General features: G+C 43.5%; 1 protein-coding gene across 1 annotated transcript in view; it reads right to left on the bottom strand.

Annotated features, from left to right (window-relative positions):
• Nucleotides 1-726: 726 nt before the first annotated feature.
• IRAK3 (interleukin 1 receptor associated kinase 3) overlaps nucleotides 727-15,674 on the bottom strand; it is a 53,338-nt gene continuing 38,390 nt past the window's right edge. Inside the window, exons 9-12 of the mRNA XM_019454666.2 lie at nucleotides 3,780-3,978; nucleotides 3,449-3,511; nucleotides 3,190-3,354; nucleotides 727-1,654 (exon numbers count right to left, since the gene is read on the bottom strand). Of these exons, the coding sequence (XP_019310211.2) occupies nucleotides 1,139-1,654; nucleotides 3,190-3,354; nucleotides 3,449-3,511; nucleotides 3,780-3,978 (943 nt within the window). The 3' untranslated portion in view covers nucleotides 727-1,138. The remainder of the gene's footprint in view (nucleotides 1,655-3,189; nucleotides 3,355-3,448; nucleotides 3,512-3,779; nucleotides 3,979-15,674) is intronic.

Raw genomic sequence — 15,674 nt, forward strand, 5'->3', positions numbered from 1 at the left:
TTTTAAGTAATTTCTACACCCAAATGGGACTTGAACTCATGACCCTGAGATCGGGAGCTGGATGCTCTACTGACTGAGCCAGACAGGCACCCCAACTTACATTGTTTTAACCCACAAAGTGCCTTATAATTTGTTCTAGCAACAATAGGAAATTAATACAGGTAGTTTACAATCTAGTAAGAGAGAAAAGATGGCACAGGCAACATCGGTACAATTGAGAAAATAACAAGTATGAAACAAACACAAAAACAGTGCTATAGAAATGCTAAGGAAGTGAGTACTTCTGGCTGGACAGATTAAGGAAGCTTCCTGGAAGAGGTAGTTCTGCTGGGCCTTGAAGGCCTGGGTAGGATTTCAACAGGGGGAGACCCAGTAAACAGCAAGAGTAAAGGCACAGAGTTGGAAGGTACAGGATCAAAGAAAAAGGTAACATAAGCCCTTGTGACCAGCCATTTTCTCAGAAACAAAAACTACTTGATTAAAATTTCACACATTCTACTCAGGATATAATGGTCTCTAGGTTTGTAAAAAAAAAAAAAAAAAATGCAATAATAGCCAAAACTGTATGATATGTGATAAACTATCCTAAGGGTTTAAATACAGAAATACAGATCTTGGGCAAGAATCCCCTCTCTACACAGAACATGTCAATAGCCAAGGGTAAATCTGGCTCATTTTCAAACAGACAGGCTTGACAGGGAGGAACAGAAAAATACTAAAGGTTAATTAAGATAAACACAAAGGTAATTCTTTAAAAAGGCACCTGTTAACATTTACAAATTAGACACTTCTTACAACCTTCACAAGCAAGCCAAACTGAATAATGCAATCTAACTGAACTGAATGTACTTAGCAGACTGGTGGCACAAGGGCTCATGTTGATGATGATGGAGAAGACCGTAGAATCTAGTCCCTCTTTGGTAGGTTTTGTTTGTCTAAAGCCACAGCTCATGATCTTAAGTAATTTTGGATGGCTCTCATATAGCCTAGGTTTGAGCCACTCTGTTTTCAGAGTTGGGAAGGAAGGAGTAGAATTGTCCAGAGTAGATCCGCATCACCCAAACTCACCATCCATAGTCCTTTTCCCATTACTTATGGTAACAATGTTTTCCCAAGATGATACCTGTACTCAGAGGCCTTAGCAATACTTGCTTTCTTCTTTATCTTCTGGTGAAATTGATTCCTTTTTGTACTGCTCACATTCGTTCCAGGAAGATTCAGAAGAACAGCTAGTCTCCACTGGCCTGCTCCTGTAAGAAGGGTCTGGAGCTTCTGCAGAAGGGTCCAGATCTGCACCACAGGCCCCTGAGTCCTGCGATAGAGCTGAATGCTTTGCAGACCAACTTTCTTTACAAGAAGAACTGGGCATGTTGCATGCATCCTCTTTTCTCTCACCCCCTGTCTTTCTGTGAAAGCCCAGAAACGTAACCTCAGACTGGCTGCATTCAAATGGAACTTTCGGAGTCACTCCATCTTTTCTCAAACCTTGATCATGAGGGTGTGAACGATTATTCTGGTTTTCATCATCTTCCACTGGAATACTTGGTACATTATCCAAGAATAGAGGAGAAGGACACCTGAAGGACTTTAGTGAAGTGGGAGGGTCCTCAGCAAAATATAAGCAGGCTTGAGTACTTTCAAGAGTAGTTAGGACCTAGGTAACCAAGAAACAAACATTGAGTTAAGTTTGAATAACCTCTCCTTTCACCTTTTTTTCTGCCTACTTATTAAGGAACAGCCTCTTGTTTTCATGAAATAAGTTCAACAATAGAGTTTTGAATGAGAAGCTATTAAAGATTAGCTAGACCCTTTCTTTCACAGACTTGAACCAAAGTATAAAAGATAGGGGCCCAGGAATCTGTATTTTAAAAGCTTCCCAGTTGATCCAGATATGCAGCCCACATTGAGAGCTGTTGACCTGATTTAAAAGAGCATGTAACATATCTTTACACACACACACACACACACACACGTACTTTTTAAAAATGTACTTAGAGAGTTTTACTATTTACAAAGTGTTTTCACACCCATTCCCCCTTTTAATCTGTACAAACAATATTATTATTCTCATTTTACAGATAATAAAGCTGAGGCTCGAAAAGGGAATAAATATCACTAGCCAGTAAGGAACAGATCTGTTGCTTGACCTCAGATCTGGCTCCCAGTCCCATTATTCTTCCACGGTACCTCTCATAGCTCCTTTTGGGCCCAAGATTTCAGGTCATATAGCTCTTACTGGTGGTGTCAGGCCTCGAATATACCTCTGCTGACTCCCAGGCCAGTGTTCTTTATATTCTGATTATGTTGACCTCTTGTTTAAAATCCCCTCCTGCTTCTACAATAGACTCAGGATTAAACCCAGACTACCACAATGGATTCATGTCCGTCCATCATCTAGAACTTCCTATTATTTTGAGCACTCCAGCTTTTCCCTTATGACATCCCACTTCTCTGAACTACCTGCAGTATTAGTGCCATGGAATCCATCACCTCTGAGCTTTGCATGTATAGATTCTCGCTGACTGAAGTGTCCTCCTATTCTTACTGTTGCCTCAATTCACCCTATTCTGCCAACCATAGCACAGCCGTCACTTCCATCAAGAAGCTTCCTTGACTTGCATAGGCTGGTGTGTATTCTGAGCCTACGCTCCCATACTGACCTGGGCTTCTACCCACCCTGATGCCATGTTTACTGATCTGACTCACTCTGGACTGTAAGCCTGAGGGCAGCAACCGTATCTTGATTACTGTTGTGCCCTCAGCACCCAGTACAAAGTCCGGCACATGCAAAGTAAGCGCTAGCTAAATATTTGTTGAACAAATAAACAAATAACTGACTGGATGATTAAACTGATGACTAAATTAAAAAATCAGTAGGGGAAACAAGTGCTACATTCTTAATGGACCAGATCTCTTAATGAAGGCTGAATACAATTCTCTCCAAACTACTCACTTATGTCGTTTCATTAAATTTTTTGTGGTGCCCTGATCCCACCCAATAATGACCTCTACCAGAGTACCAAAGAATGTGACTTGGTGACTTGGAAAAACTATCTATTAGGTTAGAATTCTGTGTTAGGGGCTGGATTTGCCTCATTGATAAAGAATTTACTTAGACACACAATGTATCCAATTTAGATTTTCCATGGTTCTGTGGGCTTGGTTTTGAATAAAACCATGTGTACGTACTTCATCCATTGATGGTCTTAACTTTGCCCGCGTGGTAGCACACTGGCCCGCCAAAGAGAATAGCTTGGCAGAAAAATTCCGAGGACAGGGATGCACTTTCTTATCTAGAAACGAAAGGCATGAATCGAGTCCTCTCTTCTCCATCAACTCCATAAGGAGATCCCTCTAGGAAGAGAAGAAGATAAGGTATCTTTGTCTTTTAGAACTCTATCCAAAAAAATGACCAAGAAATGGGTGCAGAGATGAAGACAATTCTTACCAGCTGGATATGCTTTGGATCATCTAACACCACTTTACAACCTGTCAGAACTTCCATGATTACCTATAGGGAATATAGAGAAAGTCAGCTACATATGTTAAATATATACATATAATTAGGTCAACAGTTAACCTTGACAATGGATATAGTTCATTCTAATCAATGACTGTATATTTTATTATTTGACAGATTGCATGAGATTAATGTATAAGACATTGGGTAACAGGAAGTCAGTAGGTCTAAAAGTTAAAGCCCTTAAAAAAATTCTTAGAACCTAGAACATTCCTGGTGATAAACTCTCCTTCTTTGTTGACTGGTACTTGGTACTTACAATTCCAAAGCTATAGACGTCCGTTTTAATGGACAGTTTGCCCTGTCTGATATACTCTTCAGGCATATACCACAGATGTTTAGTGCTGCTGCTAGCCATGCTTATGGTAGAGCTCTGATGTTCCGGGTGGGGTCGGAAGTGCGCCATGCCAAAGTCCGTCAGTTTGGGTTCAAACCGATCATCCAAAAGTATGTTCGCACTGAAATTGTAGCCAAGGACAAACGAGACCAAAACATCATAAAGGCATTCCAGCGAAAAACAAAATGGCAAGCGTACCCTCATATCTGGTTAATTCCAAACAATGACAACACAAACGCTTGCAGAATTTTCCGTGAGGGTATTTTCCCATTTTTCTTAAAATATAAATACAAGGATTATATAAAAAAGATGAAAACCTGGCCTAGGGACAGTGGGCTTCTCCAATTTATAGATACATAGAGGGAGTTGGTAGATAAAGCTGATGATTTGCCAATAGGAGGAACTAAAATGAACCAAAGCAGCTTTCCTTATGCTCTTCTGATATGCGGTGAGCACACTAACTGGGTTTTAGTCAGCTAACAATCAAGTACCTGTTATGTACAGAGCTGTGCTGCGGAATGCCCGGCTTCTCAGCAGAGAGCCACTAACCTGCAGCGATGTGAAGGATCTTTGGTAGCCCCTGCCTTAAGGATAGTCCTTCTCTATTGTCCCATCTCTATGACTTTCTACGGACTGAAGACAAAAATGTCTTTGAGCCTTATTTAAAATATAGATATCTGCTGAGGTAAAGACAAAGTGCTTAGAGTCAATTTTAGCTACTTGTCGCATAAAATCCTAAATAATCACTTAACATCTTGTCTGACAGTAAGCCTCAGCTTACATTTACCTTCAAAAGGCTGTCACAGCAGGGATGGAAAAGGCTAAGCCCATGCATTTCACATGGCCCACACCTGGGGTGAGTCCCAGCTCTGCCTTTCCCTGGCTCTGTGACTGTCGATGGGTTACTTCACCCCGTAAGTCCCAATGTCGTTTTCCTCACATGCGAAATGAGGCAAACAACAGAATTCACAGAACTGATAAGGAGAATAGAAATAGCCTACTATCTGGCACACAGGAACGGTCGATAAATGGTAGGTAAGATGAAAATTACTAATTAATCATAAGAGAGCAGAAGGATATTGATAAAAGAGGTGGGTGGGCCAAGAAAAAGTAACCTATTTCTCAGTTTTGCTCCGGGCTATTCAGAGCTTGCTCTTTGTCCCCTGAAACCAAAGCTTCCAAAATGTCAAGTGGTATATTTGAAGTACTACACATTGTTATTAAAAGTGGTAATAGGGGCACCTGGGTGACTCAGTCAGTTGAGTATCCAACTTTGGCTCAGGTCATGATCTCACAGTTCGTGAGTTCGAGTCCCATGCCAGGCTCTGTGCCGATGGCTCAGAGCCTAGAGCCTGCTTTAGATTCTGTGTCTCCCTCTCTCTCTGCCCTTCCCGTGCTTGTGTGCTTGCTCTCTCTCTCAAAAATTTAAAAAAAAAAAAAAAAAAAAAAAAAAAAAAGTAAGTGGTAATAGCCAGAGGAGAAAAATAAGAAATTCTTAATCCTCAACAAATATTGAATCTTACAAAAGTTCCAGAAGTCCTTGCTGTCCCTGTACGAGTGGGCCGACAGGCAGACCCTAGTTTCATGGGTCTGAATTGCAGATGTTGTAATAATTCAGAGTATTCAGACTCCTAGTTCTGTTTCGAGGATTCAGAACTGAGGCCTTTAAGAATTCTAACCCAGACTCTGTCTAGAACTAAGCTGACAACAGACAGAATGAAGAGATTCTCCGGGGCCCTTTAAGGGTAGAGAAGAACATGTCCTATACCTTACGTCACCCTCTATCCTTTAAGGGTGGCAGGAGAATTGCAAAATCCAAAGAGCCCGCTGCCTCATGTTATCCGTCCTAGGGCCATTCCCCGTGGTGTGATCCTTGCACTTACGAGGAGAAACTCAGAGAAGGCCTAGCCCTCCACACTTGAATCAACGATCACGGTTCTCATTTTTCTCCTTGCCTTGTCTTTTCTCTCCATTGATTTCAATGGAGCTTCTAAGGCCACTTCTAAGGCCGGCCCGGGGCTCACACATCTGTGTCACTCATCATCTGTCTCACTTGGAACACAGTGCTGACCACCCTGACAAGCCTCTGAAGACGAGGAATCCCCTAGAGCCAGATCGTACCTTCTCCCCAGCTCTAGGTGAGAACAGACAACTTGGTTTGTAATTACTTCTTCCACAGGTGGATCCCCTGATCATTTTGGAGTGCCGGGTGTTTAGCGCAGGAGTTTGCGACGTGTGCCAGGAGGTGAGATGGGCAGAGAGGTTCGTTAGGTCCCGTTACCAGGCCCCAAACTCCTGCCCCTCCAGCTCCTGTTGCACCGACAGCCTAGCTGTCTTCTGCATACACCCCCAACCCCCACACGCACACCCTTTATTTCAGCCAAGGGGGGCGCAAGAGCTCTGAATGCCAGAGTTTCAATGGCACACGTCTAGCCCTCTCCTTCCTCAACTCAGCTCTGAAGACAGTATCAAATCATAACTTAAAACGTCAGACCTGGGGCACCTGGGTGGGTCAGTCGGTGGAGCAGTTGTGCGTCTGACTTTGACTTGGGGTCAGATCACGATCTAGCAGTTTGTGAGTTCGAGCCCCGCACTGAGCTTGCTTCTGTCGGTGTGGCACAGAGCCCACTTCAGATCCTCTGCCCTCACCCTCTGACCCTCTCCTGCTCGCGCTTGCTCTCTCTCTCTCTCAAAAATAAATAAACATTAAAAACATGTTAAATGCTATACCCATGAGGATGCAAAAAGCTGAATTTGCAAAACACTTAGATTTCCTGAAGAATGGGTCTTTTCTAAGCACAAAAGAAGAAAAAATAAGGAGCAACAAAAACCAAACCCATACTCTAATGCCTTTATTTGAGCCTCAGCAAAACTAGTGGCAAGCTTTCAGCAATTGGTGACTCATGCTTCTGAAAGACTTAGGGAGAGCAAGTAACCACAATGTGTGACACAATAAATCCCACAGAGGACTTTGGGTCAGCGAGAGGCCATCAGTGAGAACGTGAAATTGCCCCAGGGCACTGCATTGACACTTTTCATGATGATAATCTGGTGAAGAGACAAGTTGTTTACCCGCAGACTAGCATGAATTTTACTAGCATGAATTTTACGTCCAGTGATTTACTTACTCTGTTCTAAATAAGTTAATAATAGCTGAGGAAGAAGAATGTTCTATTTTAATAAAACAGTAACTGCAAAAGCCCCTTGAACAATGAGTTCCACCCTAGTTCTTTCCCCTGCTACAGCCTTCAATAGAATGTTCATACACTGCCTTCAACTATCATGCAGGTCAAGGGAGTATGTTTATCTTAGGGGGGTAAAACCAAGCTAATAAAATAAAGAGAACATAAAAGAACTACAATCAGATACCAATATAGTGAAACAAAAGGGCAGCTTGCTAACCATGGCGCTTACCAAAGAGACAGACAAGAAACCTGTCACGGCCCACACCTTCAGCTTCGTGCTTCTACAAGCCATTTCTTCTGTTCTTTCCCACAGAGCTACTTACTGTAACACAGACCATCACCTCTCTAGATAATTCTTTTAGTAGCAGGATCAGTGGAGGTACACTGAGGAGATGGCGAAAATCCTACTACACAAGGCGGTCAGTTTGTATCCTGACTCTGGGGAGTAACATGCTCTCTCTCTTTTTGTGCCAGCGATCTCCAGGACAATTCTTTTTGGGGCCTGAACCTCCTCCCAAAGGCTACAAGGATTGCTTTCTCTGCCCACCAGTTTTTTTTCCTGATTTAGCCAAAGCCCTTGGGCCTAAAATATAAACAGAGAGTGCAAGGACACACCTAGACTATAATGCAGAATTTGGATTTAAGTAAAAATAAACGTCTGACGTGTAAGCATACGATTGGTTTTTAAAAATACCTATTTTTAAAGGATTTTAGGGAGAGTATTATTGGTGTCTAGTAACCCAGTCTGGAGTACCTGGCAATTCTCTGGGAAAGTCCAGACTCCAACCAATTGGCTCCAGAGATAAAGACGACCCGCTGGCCTCTTCCTGACAGCCTGAGGCAACAGGACATCTCACTGTCTGTGTCACTACTGTTGTAACACCAAGATACCCCTCACCAGATGAGGCAAGATGCAGCTTCTCAGGGAACCTACAGGTTACTGGAAAAGGGCACACACGACCCCTCCCCCCACTTCAACATGCAGTACATCTGACGAAGTTGAGGCCCTTTATTCCGCCTCAGACTGTACAGCCTTCTCTTTCTTTTCCACTGAACCCAGGCAGGACCCAGAGACAGTATTAAAGCTTGTTACTGCTTTATTGATGACTTGTGAGTCTTAGGCTCTCTGTGTCAAAGGCCCAGCCAATAAGGAGTATTCGTGCTTTAAATGTGAAATTTCATCTCTAACCAAACTAGCACAACTTCCCTAAGGCTCAGTTTCCTTGCGGGTAAGAGGAAATGAGAATGCTTACCTCTTAGGGTCGTTACAAGGATTAAATGAGAAAATGTAATCAGAGTGCCGGATACACAGGGAGGGCCTCGAAATATACTCTGAAGGATGTAGGCTGGCCTTTGTCCATCCTATACCCACCTTAAAATCCCAAGAAATTTGGGTGGGTATGTCTAGAAGTTCAAGGCACCAATCTGAAGGAACAAAGGTACAGGAAGTTGCAGGATGACCCTGGAGATCTGAGGATCATCGGGTTAATCATTTTCAGGGCATCCGTTGAGTTTCAAAATAGTTCCAGAGAAGTTCTGGAAAAGCCTGAGTAAGGTAACATTTCCAGATACTCTAAAATCATAGAGAGAGAAAAAGAATTGTTTGGTATATATATGTGCATGCATGTAGGTACCCATGTGTATAAATAAATGAATGTTGGGGTTTAGAGACTGTGATGGTAAAATTAATAGGAGAAATTTTAATTTATGCAACATTTAATTGTGCCAGCATCCCTTAGAAATGATGAACTTATTTGGAAATTTTAGAAGAAGGGAGACATGGCTGCGGGGAGAGGAAAATCTGGGGGAAAAGAATTATTTACATCTGAAATACTTCTGAAAAGAAAAGTAGGTTTTTACGGGGAGGGGGTTGGGGGTTGGGTAGAGAGGAGACTTGTTAATTAACCAACCAACCAGTCAAACAAACAGACTTTGCATTCCCTTCAGGCTCTGCATCCCTACTAAATGCTAAGCGGGAGTCCTAGCCACACACAGCAGGTCTGGTGGGGGGGGAGGCGGGGTAAAGGAAGGTGGAGCTTGGGTCCTCAGGCAAGGGTGTTACGGTGGGAGGAAGGGCCTGATCAGTGGCTTCCTAGCCTCCCTCCAAACCACTCAGTGTTTCTAGTCCCTCACAAACGAAATTCTCCACGCACTCAACTACCACCATCTCTGATCAATTTCCCTCTTCTAAAAATTCATTTTTAAGCATATGGCTTTTTCCTTCCTTTCCTTCCTAGACCACCTCCCTTGTATGAAAATCTGTTTCACTTGGCAGGAGACACATGGCAATACCGATGAGAGAACATGATCTTATAGGAAACATTAGAAATGTTCACTGAGATTATCTCGGCTTTGGAAACATTAACAGGAATGAATGCCTGGGATGAAAAATGCTGAGGATAAAATGCACTTCAATGTAAAATCGTTCATAAATGTGAAAACAATTAAGCTGGCTAAGGGATAGGATGGAAATAACAAGAAAGTTTACTGCTTTCAGATGCTTTTATGTGATCCTGTAACTCAAAAACATCTTCGTTTCCCAAATAAAAATGTGAGGGTCTTTTGCCAAGAACAGAGACTTCAACTCTTCAAGATTCTTTTCTTTAAATCCTTTTCCTCCTTAAATTCCACCATCTGGAAATGAATTTTGTTTTTCTAATATTCTCTTTGAAGAGTTCAAATTACTAAGACATATTTGGGCTAACTAAACCACCAGACTTCTTGAAAATACCTTTGAAATGTGGGCTTGGCTTCCTCCTTGGGTATTCTGCAGCTGCGTCCTTGACAGTGTCTCCTTAGAAGACTCTTTATTCTCACTGCTTGAACAAGACCAAGATTCCCAGTGCAGACCTCCAGGCCTAATCTCCCCTCAGAGTCTGCTGCCTACTGCCTATTTTCACTAAGGGTCCAATGTCAACATTTCCCAATTTGCACATACTAGTTAGTTATGTTCTCTTCTCCTGCCCAATTTCTCCGTCTTTGCCCATGAAACCAACAATGCTCCCAGGAATCCAGGCTAGGAACCCTCAATTGCCTGATAAGACCATGATTGTTGGACCCACACAAACATGGAACCCCACCACCTTCCCCATCTACAGACATGGACAGAGGCAGATCACAAACTTTAGTAAGTTAGCTTTCTCCTCTGCCGCACTGAGGTAAGACCAATGATACACAAACTCAGGGCTGCTGGGAGGAGTAAGTTATTCATTGGGCTTTGGAGTCAGGTCTTAAGTCAGGCTGGCTATCACAGAACTCCTCAGTCTGTCCGCAGCCTCAGCTTCCCCGAATGCACTAGCACTTACCAGCGCTGTGCGGATAGATGGCGCTTATTAGTGTTTTGGGACTTTGTTTATACTGTTCCCCTGACCTGCAAAGTACTCCTCCCTCCCTTATTTTCATTTCAACCCTCAGTGCAGCCTAAGATTCACTCCCTCCATGAAGTTTTCACCCCACTGCTCTGAATTCCAGTGATACTCACTCCCTTCTCCACGTTCCCACTGTGCAGCACGCACCATACCATTTGGTACTTCCTCAGAGAGACCAGCTTGTGTTGTTTACACAAGCATAATGTTGAGTCTATAGAAGATATCAAGCAAACATTTGTTGATATAATCAACGTGTTAATTAAGAGAATTTGAAACCATAAGTGGACCCAGACCACTCTGCATATGGCAAATATACGGCCCAAATGCTGCCAAAGCAGCTTCCCATTTTCTTGGCAGACATCACTAATTGAGTTCAGAACGCACCCACCCCAGGTTCTCTTTCAACACTGCAGGTGGGAAGTCATTACCAATCAATCAACGATGGAATGTGAGCTGTAACTGATTTGCCCTCGGTGCTATAGTACAATCACTTCCTTTTCAGATGAGGTAAATGAGCCCCGCATGGTTGTAATGACTTGTCTTTTTGCAAAACAGCTTGTTAATGGCAGAGTCAGGACTACAGTCTAACCCTCCTTTTTCAGTTTGCTACTCTTTCAATTTACTACAGTTAACCAAAAGAAACATCTTTTTATTCAGCTACTCATAAAAGATTAAGAAACTGTTGATGACAAAGCAGAAGTAAAATGGAGTTTCTCTCTTCTTCAGGTACGTAGAGATAATTGTAGGGGCACAATGATGGTTAATGGGTGAGTCACAGGAAGCCAGATTTTAGCTCAAAATAAATGACATTCTAATCGTTAGAGCTTCACCCAAATGGAGTGCTAACAACACGCTGTGCAAGGGTCCGAGGACAGGCTGGACGAGACACTTGGAGGCAGAAGGAAGAGTCCCCATGAGGTGGGATGAATTACAGCTTATTTCCAAGTCTTGGGCTGTGCTTTACATACGTTATCTCACTTCATGTCCACAGCCCTAGGAGAAGATTCAGTAGTCACCTGCCTGGTTCCAGACAAGGACTTTTCTCTTAAGAGTAGAACATAATCCTTAAATAAAAATTTTTGAAGCATGATATAGAAATAAAAAGAAAACATTAAATAAAAAGCTATAGTCTCCATCTAAATGAAGCCTCATTGATATTTTGGTATGTTTTAATCTTTTTTTTTAATTCATGAATTTGTAGTTCTAAAAGTTATAACTGTACCATATACTAGTTCAATTTGGCCTTTTTAAAAAAATTGTTTTAATGTTTATTTATTTTTGAGAGAGACAGAGTGCGAGCAGGGGAGGGGCAGAGAGAGAGGGAGACACAGAATCCGAAGTAGGCTCCAGGCTCTGAGCTGTCAGCACAGAGCCCGATGTGGGGCTTGAACCCACAAGCCATGAGATCATGACCTGAGCCAGTCGGACCCTTAACTGACTGAGCCACCCAGGTGCCCTCAATTTGGCCTTTTCCCTTTAATCTCACTTTATATACATTGTTCCATATTATTTCATACTATTAAAAACATTATTTAATAGTGTCAAATGATGTATGACAAACTCTCCTGTGATTCATCAGTCTGAGGTCCAGAAAAGAAAATAAAGGTAACAATATCTTCCATTTCTTATTCCATCAAAAACAGAGCCCTGACTCAGTCACAGAAAAGGTCGCTATTGGGGCCCCTGGGTGGCTCAGTCGGTTGAGCGCCGACTTCGGCTCAGGTCACGATCTCGCCGTCTGTGAGTTCGAGCCGCGCATCGTGACAGCTCAGAGCCCGGAGCCTGTTTCAATTCTGTGTCTCCCTCTCTCTGACCCTCCCCCGTTCATGCTCTGTCTCTCTCTGTCTCAAAAATAAATAAACGTTAAAAAAAAATTTAAAAAAAAAAAAGAAAAGGTCGCTATTGAACATATTTTGAAATGTCCTTTTTTGAGCCAATTATCAGGGCCAAGAAATAAAGTGACACTTCCCCTAAAAGCTGCCTTACAGAGAATGGAAAATTAATATGATGCAGGCAGAAGAACAGGAATCTCAGACCTTCCTGAAAGCACTAGGCTGTGCAAACAGGAACCAAGAATCAGGGAGGCCCAAGTTTAGAGCAAAGTGAAGAATTCATTTAAAAGATTTGGGAGGGTGACCTGGGTCAGCCAATTCACATTTGGTCAAGCCTGCTGGAGGCTGAATGTCATTACCATCAGATGTTCAGTGCCCTGAATGAAATGAGTTGGTTTCATTCCAGTTTCTAGAGAACAGGTGCACACATCACCAAAGGAAAGGGGAGGAATCTACTGTTATAGCTGGTACTAATTAACATCTTTGCTGGCAGGCTCAGCAAAAAGGCCAAGAGTTCACTGGCTGTAGAAGGGCTGATATGCTCTGGAACAGGCAGGGACACACTGATGAGCCCTATGAAACCACAATCTCAAAGAAATGCCCACAGCCCTGGAACTCTACACCCTGACTCGTGCCCGGGCAAGCATAGTCTACAGATGGTTATGTTTGAGTCCTCGAACTCTTTGGAAAAGCCAAAAAGGCAACAATCAGCAGCAGCCCCGTCACCAACTAAAAAAATTAATACATTGTTAGCACATTTCCAGTTTAAATCCTGCCTCTTCCGTGAAATTCTCCATCTCTGACCAGATCTCTCTTGGAGCTCTTTATCTGTAATACTGTTGGGCACTCTGTCTCGCAGTGTTGCTGAAATGATTTTATAGTTGGCCCCATCCAGACAAGTACCTAAGATACTGGCCTGGAAGAAATGGCCTCCTTCCGAGTGTGAGACCTCCTAAGAGACTCCAGAACCTTTCTGTTCCCACCTATGTCCCCATAAAAGCCTCAGAGTCCCTCGTAAGAGCCTCATTTATCCTACCCAGGTCCTCAGGCTGGTTGGCATGCAAGCCCATTGCACCCCTGCCCACTACGTTCCTCACTCTTCCCAGGAGCCCTTTCCTTCTTCTCCAGTCTTGTTCCTTCCTCTCCAGCTAACCCATTTGTCTTGCTTTCATTATACACTTGGTAAATGTTTACTTGACTCTTTCCCTTGAACAAATTATTGCCTCCACTAGGACTATTCTCCCCCCTTCTTTCAACCAATCCACTGCCATGACCCATCCCCTCAAAGACTGGGCTTGGAACTCTGTAATTAGAGCGAGCCTCCTCAGAGCAGGCAACCACTGAACATCTTTAGTGTTGCACCATATATCTTCTGGGTTTGTGTTATCCCTCTGATCAGCAGGTTGAACCTTCAAGGACAAGACTATGATCACCCACATCTACCCCACGTGGTCTAATACAATGCTCTGCATACAACAGGTGTTCCGTAAATATTTATTAACTCAAATAAACATGATTTGCCAAATATGCAATAACCATATGTTAATACAGAAGTGATCTGTCTTAAAACAGAGCTTAGTTTGGAGGTCTACTTTTCGAACACAATAAATTGATGATAGAAGTAAGTGCTGTGGACACAATGTTTGGGTCCCCCTCCAAATTCACGTACTGAAATCCTACCCCCCCCCCCCCATGAGATGGTATGTGGAGGTGAAACATTTGGGAGGTGATTAGGTCAAGAGGGCAGAGCCCTCGTGACTGGGATTAGTACCCCTGTAAAAGAAGCCCCAGAGAGATCCCCTTCTACCCTGTGAGGACACAGAGAAAAGATGGGCATCAATGAGTTGGAAAGTGGGCCCTCACTAGACACAGAATCAGCTGGTGCCATGGTCTTGGACTTCCAGCCTTCAGAACCGTGAGAAATAAATGTGTTGTTTATAAGCCACCCACTTTCTAGTCTTTTAGTTATGGTTATTTATCCTGAATGGACTAAGACAGTAAGTAAGTTAAAAGACTGGCTGGCCATCATCATCTCTTAGCCTCTGCCCCTGCTATTCCTGCCACGTTTTCACCAATTATAACATACTCTCTGCCAAGCACCATATATATTTTATGTCATTTAATCCTAAGAGATAGATGCTATTATTCTTTTGTTAGCATTTTGCAGAGGGAAAAACTGAGGCTTACAGAAACTAAGCAATTTGCTCAGAATCCCATGTTAAGAAGAACATCGCCGGCTTCTTAAATCAGATGTCTGACACATTAGGGGAAGTGAGCTGAGAGGAAAGGATGGGAAGAAGGTGGAGAGGAAAGTATGAAGAAGAAAAATCATTTGGTCACATTTTGCAGAGCGTTAGCCAGTCAGATCCCCCTCCGGAACTGTGGTGGCCACCGTGGTGTGGTCCAGATCCCTCCTACAGGAGGACCCAGGGACACAATGGTGGTTCCCCAGCCAGGGGAGGGGTGGCTGTGGATAGCCCACAGCTGTTGATGCTGTTGGTGGGAGGGGGCTGCCTTGCCGTCAGGATATTTTCAAAGGGCCACCCCAAAACCAGTGCTCCCCGTGGCATCGGAAGGGCCTCTACTACGATATCCCAGCTCAACTTCTCCAATTGCCCGATTCTGCCTTCCTCCTTCCCTCCCTTACTTCTGTTGTTCCTGACAGCACTCTAAAAAACCTGCTGCAGGCAAATCTCTCCCCTGAGCCTATTTCCTAGGACCCTGCCTTGAAGACACCTATCCAGAACGAGAAAGCAGGTTATCAGGACCACAGCCTGAGCTCTATCTAACCAGATCCCTGGAGACAGATGCTGGCAGGGCACATCCAAAGCTGAGGAAAACCTTGGACACAAGGCAGAGGCTGGATCTGTATCCCTCCACCACTACCACCCATCGCCCCCCACCATGCTCCCAGTTGGTGGTCTTCCCTTGTCCCCCAGGCCCATCAAGTAACAGAACCTTGAGAGTCTCTTGCTTCTCACTGCTTTCTCCTAATCAAGTTCTGCTTCCAGGAAAGGATTTGACGGACTCAGTCACACAAAAGGGAAATTAATAACATTGATGTATTACTACTGCTTGGGACAGAAAACAAGCGATACTCGTGTTGACTTTACACCAAAGGAAGAATATATACAGCAAAATTCCAGATATTTATTTATTTCCTCAGATAAAATATCTTTGAGCACCTACTGTGCTGAGCTGGTGGTAAGGTAGGGGGAAGAAGGATTCCTTCGGGTTGGGGGTGGCCACTTCAGCTCTTCGAAACAGACTCCTGACACCTTCGCTGTGTATATCTTTGTCCCAGGTCCCGTGAGGGAGCACCCACTTTGTGCTGATTCTATGGGGCCACTAGAGTTGATGAATTACCATTACCACACTGCCACAGGAGCAGACATCTATGGGTGGTTCCCCTATGAACCCCAGGGCTAAGTA

The sequence above is a fragment of the Panthera pardus genome, unplaced genomic scaffold (assembly GCF_024362965.1).
Source record: "Panthera pardus isolate Hobbes unplaced genomic scaffold, ASM2436296v1 HiC_scaffold_6, whole genome shotgun sequence".
Taxonomy (NCBI): domain Eukaryota; kingdom Metazoa; phylum Chordata; class Mammalia; order Carnivora; family Felidae; genus Panthera; species Panthera pardus.